At 38.0% G+C, this 17,742-nt stretch overlaps 1 protein-coding gene across 3 annotated transcripts in view; it reads right to left on the bottom strand.

Moving 5' to 3' along the window:
- The window catches only part of DEPDC1B (DEP domain containing 1B), an 82,886-nt gene that overhangs the window by 34,171 nt on the left and 30,973 nt on the right, over positions 1–17,742 (bottom strand). For all 3 annotated transcript variants that reach the window (XM_032336179.1, XM_032336177.1, XM_032336178.1), the window contains exons 3-6: positions 9,827–9,962; positions 4,762–4,889; positions 3,547–3,677; positions 1,350–1,397 (exon numbers count right to left, since the gene is read on the bottom strand). In XM_032336179.1, coding sequence (XP_032192070.1) covers positions 1,350–1,397; positions 3,547–3,677; positions 4,762–4,889; positions 9,827–9,962 — 443 coding nt within the window. The remainder of the gene's footprint in view (positions 1–1,349; positions 1,398–3,546; positions 3,678–4,761; positions 4,890–9,826; positions 9,963–17,742) is intronic.

The following is a 17,742-nucleotide window of genomic DNA, read 5'->3' as shown; positions in this document are numbered from 1 at the left end:
AATATTAAGCAAAAACCAATGAAAATTTAATAGTTAAACACAGAAAACTTTAGGCTTCACACAAGCTAATAATTGGTTTTCATATTTAAAATGATAGTATATAAACATTGTCCATATACTATGACTGAGATTACCTAAAATAAACTGCATAGTTACCTTAATTTCATTCTATAATCAGACAAAACTAACACCAGACAAATCATTCAGAGTCTACAAATTCAAAATTTTATTACACTTATATATATACATGCTAGCCTACCCAAAAGGTTCCTTTCTGAGGCCATCTGTAAGGCTTAAAGACCCCATAGACCAAATATCACCATTATTAGTCAGCAGCCAAAATAACTGGAATTATTCTTATTGAAATCCCTTGCTTTTGGTAAGCCATTTACTATTAGAATCCCTTCTTTGGGTTAAACCTTTTAAAAAATACCCAGAAGGGACGCCTGGGTGGCTCAGTTGGTTGGACAACTGCCTTTGGCTCAGGTCATGATCCCGGAGTCCTGGGATCTAGTCCCGCATCGGGCTCCCAGCTCCATGGGGAGTCTGCTTCTCCCTCTAATTTCTCCTTGCTCATGCTCTCTCTCACTACCTCTCTCTCAATAAATAAATAAAAATCTTAAAAAAAAAAAAATACCCAGAAAAATGGCAGTGTTAGTGAGATACTATAATACACATTCTTTACAGTGCCTATGATATCTAGTGAAGTGATTATCTATGCCCATGAAAGGGACTGTGGAAGCCTGTGCAAATCCTCAAAGGACCACCACAATTCAGGCCCCGTCTTACATCCAATAACTGAAATATCCCTTGTTTCTCCACATGAAAGTTCTTCTCCTTCCAAACCACCCTGCTTATCAATCAGCCTAGTCTTCTGAAACATCTTATGTCAATAGTAGACTGTGTCAATAGTAGATAGTAGATAGGATCTGCTGAGAACACTGAGATGTAAATACAGAGTATAATTGAGAATATATTTTAGAAATTTTTTTTTAAAGAGGTTTTAAAAATAAAAATGTATAAATTGTCAACAGGCAGCTATCTGTACAATATTATATTCAATATAACTAATTTTTCTTCACTGTGATGAAACAGAAGACAGTACGGATTTTATCCGTCGTGGGATTATATTCACCAGAAAAGAGAAGAACAACATTCCTTCAAAAATGTTCTGTAACTCAGCCCTTTCACCAAGTCACAAATTCACTAAAAGCACACTGGTCCCAAAATAATTAACTGTCAGCCTCACAGGTATGAAATCAATGTTCAGGCCATTGAACAAAAATATTTTTTAATTCAGGACACTATTTTCTGTTAATCTTATAAAACAGGGGATAATTAGTACTTACAATTTGCCAAACACTTCATAGCTGACAGTACCCAATGAGGAAGCTCTTCTGCAGAGAAATGAAAATAAAAAGATTATCTGATTCACTACATATAACTCAAGGAATTATATACGTACACAGAATCATAAGAATGTATAACCTGCCCAAATAATATGAACATATCTGCCAATCATAAATTGCACATCACCTATTAAAAGAATGGCATGTTTAAGCACTGGAAAGTTTTCCTAGGAGCAGTGTCACAACATGGACTTGTACAGATCATGCCTGTAAATTTCGCAAAGGACAAGATGCACCTTTTAAAGCTTTGGTGAAAAGCAGGAATTTGATAGTTTATTCTGAAGAAACAAACTAACCAGATACCCTAAGAATTAAAGAAGGAAAAGACAAAAAGTAAAAAATATAAGTTACCAACTATATTTGTGAATTCAGTTCACCAACCCCCCCCCAAAAAGGGGTAAACTCTCTATGTCCATTGTTCAATATAAGTATCATTTTGCATGTTTCAATTTTCAAAATGTTTTAGGCAAGGAATTTTCACTGACAGACTAATACAGGCTATTAGTTTTGGGGCAGCCTTAAAATAATAACTTTTAACATTGCTACAAAAAATCCCAGCTGAGCCTTTTTCCTGAGTTCCTTCCCTCCTGGTCCTGACGCAGACATCTGATGAGATGGCCCTGCACTCATGCTTCTACTTCTCCATTTCCTTCACTCTGTGAAAAACTGCAAAGACACTGGTCGAACTGTATTAAAACTCTAATGAACCTGAGGCTTGTGGAAGTGCTCTTCTTTCTAAGAACTTGCTAAGACAAAAGATGACCGATCATCTAACTAGTAGGCAAAAGCATTAATGTTTGCTCTACTCAAAGAATGTGGAAGAATTTTAGATGTATTTCAAAGGAAATATCCCCATCATTCTATGTAATTTAATTGTATAGGTTGATATTTACCTGACAACTCACAAAGTCATAAATTTATTTCTGTTTGCTTGGATCCTCCATTCCCAATATAGAGGCTACATAAAAGAGGAGGTGTTTCAAGTTTCGAAGACACATTCTGCTACTGTCAGGAATCGGGACCTAGAAAAACCTTTTTCCCTTTCACAGCTGTGCAGGCTCCTTCAGGTAGAGTTCTGTCTTGCTGCCCAGGAGCCTCCAGCCCTAAATTTAATAGCAATTTATAAAAACCTAAAAGTACTGTACCATCTTCCCCCATCCAAATGTCATTCTAGTTCCAGCTATTCCGAGAATCAAAGGTTGGAAGTAAAAAGAACCATTCCAAAAAATCCATCCAATTCTGACCCCTCCCCAGTTCAAGAGAAGAAAGCTTTAAAATCAGCTTGGGGATTCTGGCCCACTACAGGTACTGTATCCTTGTTTTTCCAAATTAAAAAAAAAAAACCAGGATAGGCAACTGCTAAATGTCTTTTTTTCCTGACTTGTAAACTAGCTTGGAAGAAAAGGTATTAAAAAATTAAAGCACCTTCAGCATTTAAAGGGCTACCTTTATTAACAAGAAAAAAAATGACATAAATCAAGACTGTCCCAGAAAATCTACCACAGAGACACCATAATGAAAAGGTCAGGGGCGCCTGGGTGGCTCAGTGGGTTAAGCCGCTGCCTTCGGCTCAGGTCATGATCTCAGGGTCCTGGGATCAAGTCCCGCATCGGGCTCTCTGCTCAGCAGGGAGCCTGCTTCCCTCTCTCTCTCTCTCTATGCCTGCCTCTCTGACTACTTGTGATTTCTCTCTGTCAAATAAATAATAAATAAAATCTTTAAAAAAAAAAAAGAAAAGAAAAGGTCAGTGAGAACCGAAAATCAATCAGACCCACTTGAAACCTAAAATCAATTTCCAAGATCCAGTCAGTCACAAACTGACTCAAGCACTCAGGTCTTAAACTTACTATTCAGGGATTTTTCTGTGAATACAAAACTAATTAATGTCCAGTGTGGCTAACATTGAACTAGCCTCCAGATGGATTGTGCTGAGGCTTTGACTCCTGGATGTTCACCTTTCCTCAACACTTCCTTAATCCACACAATTATTTAAAAGGCAAGAGATAGTGAGACAAGGCTATACATAATGAGGGGGTATAATTATTGAGGGTTTAGGAAGGGTCAATAAAGAAGCGGATGGACCTGTGCAGCCAACATAGTGGGTCAAATGGGACCAGAATAGTTTTTATGTACTTACTTGACTTGTCATCAAGGATGACAACTCCCTGCTTGCTCACACTATACACATTATGGATGATGAACTTGGAGTTAACCAGTTTAATGTCTAAGACTTCTTCCAAAGAATCCAGGCCAAGGACTTTCTGTAAACTGGAAATATACATAATTAAATTAATTACTTTTCTTAAAAAATTAATATTACCCAGGGGTGCCTGGGTGGCTCATGGGTGTAAGCCTCTGCCTTCGGCTCAATCCAGGGTCCTGGCTCAATCTCAATCCAGGGTCCTGGATTGAGCCCCACGTCAGGCTCCTTGCTCGGCGGGGAGCCTGCTTCCCCCTCTCTCTCTGCCTGCCTCTCTGCCTGCTTAATAAATAAATAAAATCTTTTTAAAAATTAATTAATTTAAAAAATAAAAAAAATTAATATTACCCAAAAACCTGGCATATAAAAGATCAATCTTTAAAATGTGTCATTTTCATGCATTTTATCCAATCTTTGGCAAAAAAGCTAGAAATTTAATATGATGAAAAAAATTTAAAAGATCCTTTGATCATTAACAGATTGCTCCACTAATTTAATAACATAACACCTTCAATGCCAAGAAAATTATTTCATAAGTATAGAAATTAAAAAAACAAAAACCAGCTTATTCAGGAATGAGAAATTGCTACTAGTATGTTTGTGAAGGGGGAATAAAACTTGCTTTATGACATCATTTACTTTGTTACCTATAGTATAACAAATATCTAGAAGACCAAATTTACCATTGTGCTTCATTAAACATCAAACTTCAGGGTTACTAGAAAGTTCAAGAACTTTTAAATTTCTATTCTTAACTATTATATAAATGACAATAGAAAATTTCCAGAATTCAGTTAAATTATGTTGGCTAAGCAGCATCGCTACAAATAATACAAAGATTTTATTTTTTATTTATTTATGCTTTTAAAAGATTTTATTTATTCATTTGACAGAGACACAGTGAGAGAAGGAACACAAGCAGGGGGAGTGAAAGAGAGAGAAGCAGGCTTACTGACAAGCAGGGAGCCTGATGTGGGGATCGATCCTTGGATCATGACCTGAGCTGAAGGCAGACACTAAATGACTGAGCCACCCAGGCGACCCTAATACAAAGATTTTAAAACATAGTTTCAGAAATTTAAATATGCAGAGAGTAACAGAGAAGCAATACAGACAATACTGAAAATTCTCATTAACATCAAATGCACATACTATGCTAATGTCATAGACTTCCATATCTCTTCTACGTTGGCCTCTGTCAGCTGTCTGCGGTAGACGAGACGGCAAGCTGGCACCTCTCCAATGGCAATACTGTGACGCTTGAACCACATCTCTGAGTTCTAATTGGGGGGAGGGTAGAAATAAAGAAAGAGGGCAAATATTTCAATAGATCGTGGTATGATTTTACCAGAAATTTCTTTGACTTGTTTTTTTTTAATTCGATTTAAAATAATAACTAGAAATATGAACAAACTTTCTTTGCATGGACTACAGAGAAGTGAAATATAACTCTTAAGGATCAGGTCACATTATAAATGAGTATTCATAAATTACAAAAGAACGATGGCAATAAGCATGACATTGACAATTTTTTCCCTATGGGAATTCCAACTAATCAATGATGTAGCTATGAAATAAACATCAGAATTAAGTCAAATACCTATCCATATTTACACACTGTTCAAATAGAGTGATTGTTTAAAACAAACTTAAAGTCTATTACTTTCAAAAATTCTCTATTTTTTAGAATCAAAGATCAAATAAGTACAAAGTTGAAGAGCCACCCCCAGATCTTAGGCAACAGCAGAAGGCAGGAAAAAACAAGAGCTCCACAGCACAATCATTTACAAAGATTTTCTGTAATAGTGTTTTTACAAAAGTATCATTATGGAAAATTCTTATAAACTTGGAAAAACAGAGCCAGAAAGTTGTTTTGTGATTTTGTTTTTAGAGAATTACTGAATTACAAAAGAAAGTTGAAGACCATGAGGATTTGTGAATTTTTTTTTTTTAAAGATTTTATTTATTCGACACACAGAGATCACAAGGAGGCAGAGAGGCAGGCAGAGAGAGCAGGGGAAGCAGGCTCCCTGCTGAGCAGAGAGCCCGACGCGGGGCTCGATCCCAGAACCCTGGGACCATGACCCTAGCCGAAGGCAGAGGTCTTAACCCACTGAGCCACCCAGGCGTGAATTTTTTTAAATAACTAATTTAGGTGTTCATTTGTGAAGGCAGGCATATAAACTGTTGCATTTGCCTACCAAACCTACTTCTAAAAGTTATCTTAAAGAAGTACCATGAGGGCACCTGGGTGGCTCAGTCCATTAAGTGTCCAACTCTTGGTTTTGGCTCAGGTCATGATCTCAGGGTTGTGAGATTGAGCCCTACATCGGGCTCCGAGCTGGGCTCAGAGTCTGCTTAAGATTCTCTTTCCCGCTCCCTCTACTCTTCTCCCCTCATGCTCCCACTCTCTCTCTCTCTTTCAGTAAATAAATAAATAAAATCTTTAAAAAACAACAAAAAAAGAAATACCATGGATATATTCAACTATTTATCTCTAAAGATACTGCTTATTACATTGTCTCCTGAAAAACTGGAAACACAGTATATATTTAACAGTAAAGGACTGGACAAATAAAATATATTACTTTCATGTTGGACAAGATGCAGATATTAAATATAATGTCAAATGTCTAATCTCATGAAAAAATAAGCTAAGCACAGTGTTCTAAGTGAAAACACAGGTTATGAAAAGCTCTACATGATCTCATTTTTGTGTTAAACGTTTGTATGGAAAAAAGGACACACCACAAAAATGTTAATATTAATTCTCTCTGGATATCATAAGTAATTTATTTTCCTTTGTTTCTGCCTGAAAACAATTTTATTAAATAAATGAATAACAGCAACAGTAATGAATAGTTAGTGAATACCTGTGTGCCAGCCACCATTCCAAGTGCTTTATAGTTATAAACTCACCTGATTCTCACAACAAGCCTACCCCAGAGGTACTATTATCACTAAGAAAATAATGACATTTTTCACCATTAAGTTCACCATTAAGAAAACTGAGACACAAACACAATGAACAAAACAGAGAAACAAGCTCTAATATTTAGTAAATGGAGGATTCAAGATCCAAACCCATTAATGTAGCCAGAGTCCATATCTTATTTTTCACACTGTACTGCCCTCAGCAAAAAAGGACTTTTATTATTATTATTATTTTTTTGCTTTATACAAGTAAAAAAATAAAATAATAAAACAATGGCAAAGCAAGAGGAAAAAACAGGATAAAACAAAAACAAAAACCAGCAAGCAAAGAGGAGGCAAAAATAGAAACAGGGAAAATAAAATAGAAGAAAACAAATGACAAGCTGAAGTTCTTTAAGAAAGATGAACTGTTCCTTTATTGACTATGAACCTCACCATTCTAAAACCCACATCAAGGCACAAATGGGGAAAGAGATCCTGCCCTGCCCAATTTTCCTTTGGACATTGCTCAAGAAGCAGCAGCCAAAATTTTGCTGGAATTACAATAAGCAGAGAGGGCAAACCTCTCCTACTTCATTTAAGAGGGAAGTACAAGATACAAGCATCAAAAGAAACACAGGTACAGATGACGAGGGAAATTATAAGCTTTAAGAGAAAATGGCTGATCAATCTAGGACACTGGTATACCCACTTCAGGGCTCCTGGAAAATGAGAAAAGAAAATGAAAACAGAAGATACAAGTTATTGTCATTGCAGCATTAAAATGTGCTAATGAGTACTTGGTTCTATAGATGATAGCAGGAATATTACAATTTCATAGAACCAGGTGTAATACAAAAGGGAAGTTACTATACTTATGACATAAATACATATTTTTTTTTAAAGATTTTTATTTTTTTATTTACTTGAGAGAGAGAGAGTGAGAAGGTGAGAGAGGAGAAGGTCAGAGAGAGAAGCAGACTCCCCATGGAGCTGGGAGTCCAATGCGGGACTCGATCCCGGGACTCCAGGATCATGACCTGAGCCGAAGGCAGTCGTCCAACCAACTGAGCCACCCAGGCGTCATAAATACATATTATTTTAATATAGGATTTTATCTCTTGTACAAACAACACTAGATGACCTTATAAAGAAAAAAGGTCTGTTGAATAAAAACTACCAATGGGGTCAGGTTAGATGTTTAAATGTAAATGTTCGGGGCGCCTGGGTGGCTCAGTGGGTTAAGCCGCTGCCTTCGGCTCAGGTCATGATCTCAGGGTGCTGGGATCGAGTCCCGCATCGGGCTCTCTGCTCAGCGGGGAGCCTGCTTCCTCCTCTCTCTCTCTCTGCCTGCCTCTCTGCCTACTTGTGATCTCTCTCTGTCAAATAAATAAATAAAATCTTTAAAAAAAAAAAAATAAATAAATGTAAATGTTCAACCTGATGATTCACAGACCTACCCCTGGGGCAAATAATACATTATATGCTAATAAAAGTAAGTAAAAAAAATAAATAAAATAAATGCAAATGTTCAAAAAAAAATGTACCTGATCTCATGGAGCTTACATTTTAACTTTCTCTGGGACAGGAACTATCAACAAGACCTTAAGAATTCCTCAATAGGAATGAATTAAAAGTCTTTAAATACCCGAAGTAGTTCCACTTTGTTTCCTCATTCTCTATTTTCATATTGTATGTTTCACTAGACTATGCCTTTTTAGTGTTAAAACTGTATCTGTGAGAAACAAACAAACAAACAAACAAAACCTGTATCTGTGGAGCTAACACAATGCATGGTACACAACAGACACTTAATATTTATTAATGAATAAATTAATGACTTCCAAATATGATCTCACCTTTACGTTCCAGGATCATATCACCATCTGCCTATGAAATACCTCCATTTAATACAGGCCATATTTATCACCAAACATAATTAGAACTAAATTCATTGCCATCCTGCAAACCTGCAAGCCCTTATAGAGTCCCTATTTCTGTCACTATTGCCACGCTTTTCCTTGAATTATCTTTGAAAAAACCTGATTCTTTTTTTTTTTTTTTTTTTTTTTTTTTTTTACTTTTATTTATTTGAGAGAGAGAGAGAGAGAGAGAGAGTAAGCATGAGCTGGGCAGGGAGGAGCAGAGGGAGAGGGAGAAGCAGACCCTCCACTAAGCAGGGAGCCCAACGTAGGGGTTGATCCCAGGGCCCTGAGATCATGACTTGAGCTGAAGGCAGATGCTTAACCGACTGAGCCACCCAGGTTCCCCAAAGCCTAAGCTGCTGTTGCTGCTTCTTCTTTTATTTTTTTAAGATTTTATTTATTTATTTGACAGACAGAGATCACAAGTAGGCAGAGAGGCAGGCAGAGACAGAGAGGGGTAAGCAGGGTCCACGCCAAGCAGAGAGCCCAATGCAGGGCTCGATCCCAGAACCCTGGGATCATGACCTGAGCTGAAGGCAGAGGCTTTAACCCACTGAGCCACCCAGGTGCCCCAAGTCCAAGCTTCTTAACTATTATTTTCTTCAAACTGAGAATACAATCTCTTTAGGAAAAAAAAAAGTTGCTTTTTCTTTTAATTAAATTGCCTAAAAATGTTTACATCACGTCTTTGCAAAGAAAGTCTGAATTGGACATCTATCAAACTAAATTAATTTAAAATATTCGTGTGGGTACAATTCTTAAAAACTGCCATATGAAAGTTTCTTTCTGTATTTTATTTTCTAGCATTGTTTCAATCATGTAGTCTGCTACTGGTACTATTTTAAGGAAAAAGTACCCCCCAAATTTACTTTATTCTACAATAAGCTTAGGTTTCCCCAAACTAGCAGAATCTATCTTTGTTCATTATTAGGGGTCATTCCAAAATACTTCACACCCTAACATTCCCACTCTCAACTAGTAAGAGTTAGAACAAAATTCGGGAAGATACAAAGAGGGAGAAGAGTAACTTCTAGAACACAGGAGAAAAGGAGATCATAAGGGAGTTGCCACAGAAACCTGCTTGGTCTGAACCTACAAAAAATACCTACCATGTTTTCAGTCAAAATGTTAGCAGTAAAGAGAGAAAAAGTCTAACAGCTAATCTTTCCTTCTTACTGTTCTCTCAGCTATTAACATGTAAGATACTGTTTTAAAGCACGTTGGGACCATAGTTCACAGAAAGAAGTAGACTAAGACTGATGGTTCACAGACCATTTCCCACATCTGGAGGCTGTTAGCCCTGCCCTCAGCTGCCACCATTACAATCACCAACCTGCTCCACCCCCACCTCCGTGCCCAGCTTTTAGTAACACACTTACCATCACAACTGGCCTCACTGGGATGTTCTCTTGTGAAGTGCTTGGTGGGGGGTCATTCCATTCCGGAAATTTAATAACATCCTTTTGGCATGTAGGCTTCTTTGGATATGGTTTTAGGGGTGAGGAAGGAGGAAATCTAAAAACCAAGAAAGAAATCTCTATTATTGTAGTCAATGGGAGACACAGATATTTTAACAATAGTTCCCATTTCTTGTATCCTTGGGAATTTATATAATAATTTCAAACCTCAGATAATAAATGAGGTCATGCTCAATCAAATTATCACATGTGGCTCACTGTACCCAACATATGAGTTTTTCCAATGTTCATTCATTACCCGTATCAGATAAACATTTATGAAGAAAAACAGGAACCAAACATGTGATACATTATGAAATAAAGAAATAGAAATATATTCTCTTATCAAATGATTTTCATGATTAAAGATGTTCTTAACAGCTGCTAGGGCAAGCCATTTCTTTCACCAAGCTCAAAATATTTACCGTCTCACAATTCTCCAAAATTTATAAATGGTACATATGCAAAGAGAAATTATGGACAGACTAATCCTCAGTGACACTTGCTGAGAAAGAGTATATTGGCACAAAAATATTTTAGCCTATTATTCATTTTTTTAAAGATTTTATTTATTTATTTGACAGAGAGAGATCACAAGTAGGCAGAGAGACAGGCAGAGAGAGGAGGGGAAGCAGGCTCCCTGCTGAGCAGAGAGCCCGATGTGGGGCTCGACCCTGAGATCATGACCTGAACTGAAAGCAGAGGCCTTAACCCACTGAATCACCCAGGCGCCCCCCTATTATTCATTTTTACATTGATTTCAAATACAATCCTCTTATCCTTGAATATGGAACACTTCACAGTGAGATGGAAGACTTGATCTTGAAGGAGGTTAGAAGGTGCCCAATGTCCTCCTTCTGCCTTTTGTACCCTTCTCTGCCTTATCTCTCCAAGACATTGGTACCATCACTCCTTGGACTAACACAGAAGCCTAAATACAATCTAATCTTTAAACTAGTCTAGACTATACCTGGTAAAGAACAACAGAAGGTAGTTAAACAAACATTTTCCTCAGAGGATCTTTTTCGGTTAGAAAAAGATAGATTGCACTGCCTTGAAAAAGTAACACAAGAACTCTCCTTCTTAATGTTAACATGGAAGCCAATAGGAAGTTTACTTTTTTATTTATTTAAGCCAAAATAAAGTTTTAAAATCTTATCCATAATACCCACAGGAAAAATAATCCAAATAAATGATAAATATCTTATTTTTAAATACATACAGAAAAAAAAAGAATTTTTTAAATGTCTACAGTTTACCCAAAAAGTTTGTATTGAGGTGAATCAGGAGAATCACATATAATAAGCACTATGGAGGTACATTTCAAAAATAGTCACAATAGACTTGAAAAAGGATGGCTAATGAGAAAAAAGTCCAGTTTCATCTTCTCTAAAAGAATATCCAGTAATTCCACTTTATTTGAAAAGTCAGTGAGAAAAAAATGAAATCATTAAGTCGAGTTAAAGACAAATAAAATGAAAGACAGATTAATTTTTTTAATCAGGTTGCCAAGGCAGGTATTTCCAAAAAATTCCAAAATACAAATTAAATAAATCACTAAAGCCAGTCAGTTACTCTACCTCTTAAGCAAAGACTGGCTTACAAAAGTCCAATCCTATCTATGAGAAGCTAGTAATTACAATGGAAGTCCTACTGTCAACGAAAGTACAGCACATATGCACACACTTGGGTACACACACACACTCCCACATTCACATACGCATATAATGCATCCAGGGAAATCACAGGTCACCCATCTGTCAGTTCTTTAAAAATTCAACACCATCCCTACCCCCAGCCCACTACTGATACCACAGTTAACCCTCCCAACCCCTTCAACTAAAATGTGAAAATCTGACCTAAGTTCCAGCCCTAATTCTCTCATGAATAGTCTGTAACAGTGTCTCTAAGTCAAAGTTGGTTCATTTGTCAAATAAAGGAATTACATTGGATGACCTATACAACAGCCTCCTGGGTTCAAAATGTGCTTCCTGTATCCCCAAAACCCAGAAACAAGTAATACTTTGCAAAACCAAAACAGAAGTTCTTATGCAGAGAACTCTGACTGAAGAGATACCAGGGAGCCACGTTCTTCCATCACCCTGGGAAGAGGAGGTCTCTGTCACATGTGCAGTCATCGCTGGCCAGGGTGGGAGCTTTACAGCCGCCCAGCCAGAGATGAAATGTAGAAGAGCTCCCCCTAATGGACTACTTTTACTGTGTGCACTAAAAGTTTCACGTGTCATTTTAACACTTTAATCATGTGATCTCAGGCTTCAAAGCCTGTCAGAGATGATCTCACCCAAACGTCACATTTTTTACTTAGGAAAATGAGGTCCCAAAAGAGGAAAGCAACTTACTAAAAGCCTCACAACTTACTGGCCAAGAGAACAAACCATCTTGCACAAAAGATACGCCAACCTTTTAATAAGGACATTATAAAAATTTATTGAAAGACATTAATGAAGTAAATCAATAGAAAGACACATCATGTTGGTAAGTAATAAGATTCAATATCCATATTCAATGGTAAAATGTCAACATCACTATTCCTCATGAAGATATATACTTACAAAGAAATTCTAATCAAAATATAAAAATTTTCTATGAAATATGATAAACTGATTAAAAAATTTACATGGAAATGCAAGAGGCCAAAAACAATCGAGACATTCTTTTTTTTTTTTTTTAAAGATTTTATTTATTTATTTGACAGAGAGATCACAAGTAGGCAGAGAGGCAGGCAGAGATAGAGAGGGAAGCAGGCTCCCCGCCGAGCAGAGAGCCCGATGCGGGACTCGATTCCAGCACCCTGAGATCATGACCTGAGCCGAAGGCAGCGGCTTAACCCACTGAGCCACCCAGGCGCCCAACAATCGAGACATTCTTAAAGAAGAAAAACGAAATGAGAAACTTGCCCTTCCAGCCATCAAGTCTCATTCAGATAATACAGTAGGGCAGCACTGATGGCACTGACCGCAGATGGTCAGCATCAGCATTACTGACAATTGAGGCTGGATAATTCTGTTGTGGGGAGCTGTCTTGTGCAGTGCCTACCTGCTGGCAGCCTCCCTGGTGTCCAGCCACTGGATGCTAACAGCACAGCCTCTCAAGGGTGACCACCAAAAATATTCCCAGACATTGTCCCCTGCAAAATGGCTCCCAGGTGAAAATGATGGGCCTAGACAGACAATCTAAAATAACACACCCATTTCTTCAGAACCCTGACTTATGATACAAAAGACATTACAGATCAATGAGAAGGTGTGGACTCTTCAATAAGGAGTTCTGGTCCAATTGGTTATCCTTTGGGGAAATGTGAAATTGTATCCCTGCTACAGAGCACACTTGCCCTCCATATATTCCTCTGGAAGGGATCTTGCCACTACCTTATCAATAGCTAGAGTGTGTTTCTCTATTCTTCTGGGTCTGGGTGAGCCCTCTCCAACTGCTTTAGTAACTGGAAGATGGTAGGAGTGAGACTGTGCCATTTCTAGGTCCTAGCCCTTAACCAGCCTGGAACACCCTCTCTGCCTCTGAGAACTCCCACTCTTCCTGCCAAGCTCCCTCTTAGAAACCAGCTACCATGTACAGAGGGCCACACCCCCACAAGCAGCATGCTAAGATGCCAAAGCCACAAAAAGAAGCTGTGGAAGATGAGACACTGCATGGAAGGAAACTGAGGTAAAGGAGCACCTCACCTGCAGACTTGGGCATGCAGAAGTCATCCTGGAGGTAGACGTTCCAGGCTTAGCAGCCCCAGACAATATCCAGTTATAGAGTTATATACTCATATTCCTGACCCACAAAAGTATGTGAAAATAACAAGGACTGTTTGAAGCCACTATGCTGGCGCCTAGTTGTGTTACACAACCACAGAGAGGCTGAACAGAAATTTGGCGCATTTCTATTAGGACGGGCAGTGAAGCCAGAGAGCTCAGATAGACTTGTTAGGTGAAGGCTAGCAGCTCTGTGAGGAAGTTGTGGTTGAAGGCTGTAGGAAAGACCTCTGTTACATAGTGGTACCAATTTCAGTCAAAACTGTCCCCGACTGAGACATGAAAAACACAAAAGGTGGATCTAGAAAAGGTGTTTTCCAGTATGAATGCTTAAAAGTGCCAACTGGTTTCTTTTAGCCTCGGTAACAAGGTACAGATAGATAGAAGAAAAGAGGACCACTTGAGTTTTTAACCAAAATTTAGAGGAAATACAAAGGAGCCATGACTTGATTCCAAAACAAAACTATTTCTCATTCCCAAATCTCAACCCTAACAAAAGTTTCTCAAAGTAAAAATAGCCTTACGACCAATATCAAATTCAAGATGTCTCTAGTAAAATATGGTCTGAGGGAAGTCACATGAAAGACTTTTACTGAGGCCTCTGGGTGGCTCATTTAGTTAAACAGCCAATTTTTTACTTTAGCTCAGGTCATGATCTCAGGGTTGTGAGATCAAGCCCACATGAGGCTCTGTACTCAGCAGGGAGCCTGCATGAGGATTCTTTCTCCCTCTACCTCTGCTCCTTCACCACTCATGTGTCTGCTCGCTCTCTCTCCCTCTCTCTCTCTAAAATAAATAAATATTTCTTTTAAAAAAAAAAAAGACTTTTACTATAACTTCAAAAAGATTGAAGGCAGTACCTTATAGACCATCTTGGATAAACTAAGAGTTTAAGACTCTTTAAGGTGATGGGTCACAGAAGACTTTTAAGCAGCCCAGGCAAAAAAAGAACCTGTTTCATAGACATATGTGTGACTTTTGCCTAATGGAATAAGCCACAGTAAAATTCATAGAAAACCCACAGAATTTTTAAGACAGTAATACTAGGAGAATCACCATCCACTTGGACTAAAAAGCAAACAGTTTGAATGTAAAAAACAGTCAAGAATCTCAAGCTTCACTAACCAGGAAGTATATGAAAAAGCTATTCCCCTGCAAACATGGGCCATCTCTTATGGAAAAGGAAAAAATGACTTAACATGTAGAGTCAAGACTCCAGCAGGAAGAGCCAGGACCCATGCAGAATCACTCACAGGAAGTAGAATTATGCCCTAATCAAAGAATGGCAGACACATGTTCAATTTATTTTTAGAAGTGCTATGGGCCAGTGGTTGCTTTATGAGATGCCATAATGGGATATATTTGGGGAGTCATGATGCAGGGGATGAATATAGTTTGCAAATGAATGTCCTTGTCCAGAATGCATTCTGCAAGGATGGCCATAAAAGTATTGCCCAACCTTCCCCAATGTGACTCTCTACCCCAATGTGACTTTGATGAGGTCAAAAATTCAAGCAATCCTGTGATTGCTCTGACAGATAGAATATAGCAGAAGTCACATATTACCAACTCTAGGCATAGTTCTTAGCTACCTGGCAATTTTCTCTTCTTGCCTATAGGAAATACTTCCTTTTGGGATGCTCATTCTTGGGACATGACCAAGGTTGATTGAAAGCCAGCCACCAGGTAAGGATAGTGACCACCCTAAGACCATCATGTTGCAAAAAGCATAACCCATGTGAAGATGCGCTAGAGGACCAAACCCCATGTAAAAAGAGAGAGCGACCAAGAAGCACAAAGGCACCAACCACATCTCTGAGCGGAGAAAGAAATAATCTTGAAAGTGAATTTCATAGCCCAACTAGTGCCTTATGGGTAATGGGCAAACTGCCAGATGAGCTCTTTCTAAATTCTTGACACAAAAACCATAAGCAGAATAAAATGCTTTAAGCCATTTATGTTTGATGTAGGTTGAGTTTCAAAAACAGAAAACCAGAACAATCTCAAGTTCACACTATGAATAAAAATCATGGGTTTAGACTATGATATAAGAAAATATCTCTCCAGGGGCACCTGGGTGGCTCAGTGGGTTAAGCCTCTGCCTTCCGCTCAGGTCATGATCTTGGGGTCTTGGGATCGAGCCCGTGTCGGGCTCTCTGCTCAACATGGAGCCTGCTTCACCCTCTCCCTCTGCCAGCCTCTCTGCCTATCTCTCTCTGTCAAATAAATTTAAAAAGTCTTAAAAAAGAAAAAAAGAAAATATCTCTCTGACTTTCAGTAATGAAAGAACTCCGGCTAAGCAAGATACAAAAACCACAAAGTATAAAAAAGGATTTGACACATTCATTTTACATTTAAAAAAAAAAAAAAAAACTTTTCTGCTTGTCAAGACATCATAAAAAAAAAAAAAAAAAAAAAACCCAGGAGATCTTTGCATCCAAATAACTGACAAAAATGATTAATATCTAGAATATATATACATTTTTAATTTTTTTAAAGATTTTATTTATTTATTTGACAGAGATCACAAGTAGGCAGAGAGGCAGGCAGAGAGAGAGGAAGGGAAGCAGGCTCCCTGATGAGCAGAGAGCCCAATGCGGGGCTCGATCCCAGGACCCCGGGACCATGACCTGAGCGGAAGGCAGAGGCTTCAACCCACTGAGCCACTCAGGCACCCCCATAATATATATGTTTTTTTAACTCCTAAAAATTTATAAGGAAAAAAAATCTTGAAGAAGACCAAAGACATGAACCAGGCATCTCCAGATATGGAATTGAAATGATGAATAAACATACAAAGACACATGATCCATGAGTAATCAAATAACATCACAAGTATTTCACACTTACCGGACTGGCAAAAAATTAAGTCAGTCAATATTAAACGTTTTCTACTACTGAGATAAAACTTAGTGTAGCCACTATGGAAAACAGTTTAGTTGTAGTAGAGGTAAAGTTGAACTAATTCTACTCTATGTAACTCTGGGTGGCCTAAACAAACTCTTACATGTGTACAAAAGGAGACATGCCCATAAATGCTCATGGCAGCATTGTTTATAAAAGCAAAGAAATGAAAAAAAAAAAAGGACGCCTGGGTGGCTCAGTCCATTAAGCCATTGCCTTCAGCTCAGGTCATGATCCCAGGGTCCTGAGATCAAGTCCCACATTGGACTCCTTGCTCAGCGGGGAGACTGCTTCTCTCTCTGCCTCTGCCTGCCACTCTGCCTGCTTGTGTGCTCTCTCCCTCTCTGACAAATAAATAAATAAATAAATAAATCTATCTTAAAAAAAAAAAAAAGGCAAAGAAACGAGAGCAACACAAATCTCCAGTGGAAGGGGAACAGATAAATGGGACTGTGGTATATTGATAGAATATAAAGTAGCTGAGAAAATTCCATAACTATATATACATCAACATGGATGAGCCTCAAACATCATGAGAAATAAAAGAAGTCAGAGACGAACACATACTCTATGATAACTGCTACATAAAGATCAAACAGAGAAAAATATTCAAAAGCAAAAAATACCACACTGCTTAAGGATACAAGTGTAAGTGTTAAAACAGTAAAGAGAAGCAAGGAAATGATAAACATAGAACACAGGATACTGATGACCTCTTGGAGAAGATGATGCAAATTGGCAGTAAACAGGTATTCACTTTGTTATTCTTATAACATATTCTTATAATATATAACATATATTGATTCTTATAAATTATTCAGATAAACTGTATACACTCTTGTACAAGATCTATTTTTAAAAACAAATGAGAACTTTTAAAAAGAGCAGAGCTCCCTCTAGTGGACGATATTTGTATTTGCTTTTAGTATTCTAAATTAAATCCCAACATTATGATCATGGATTCCGAATCTACTTGCACACTGAACAAAATGAGTCCAGAAACGAATGAGACACAGCTAATCATCCAACCCAACAATCCAGGTCTCCTACTGTCACCTCTTGCCAAATTTGGGTTGGAAAAAAGCAATTAAAAATAAACCATTCCTGGGTCCCTGGCAGGCTCAGTTGATGGAGCATGCGACTCTTGATCTCAGG

This window comes from Mustela erminea, chromosome 3 (assembly GCF_009829155.1).
Source record: "Mustela erminea isolate mMusErm1 chromosome 3, mMusErm1.Pri, whole genome shotgun sequence".
In the NCBI taxonomy this organism is placed as follows: Eukaryota; Metazoa; Chordata; class Mammalia; order Carnivora; family Mustelidae; genus Mustela; species Mustela erminea.
This window is presented reverse-complemented; position numbering and strand designations above follow the sequence as displayed.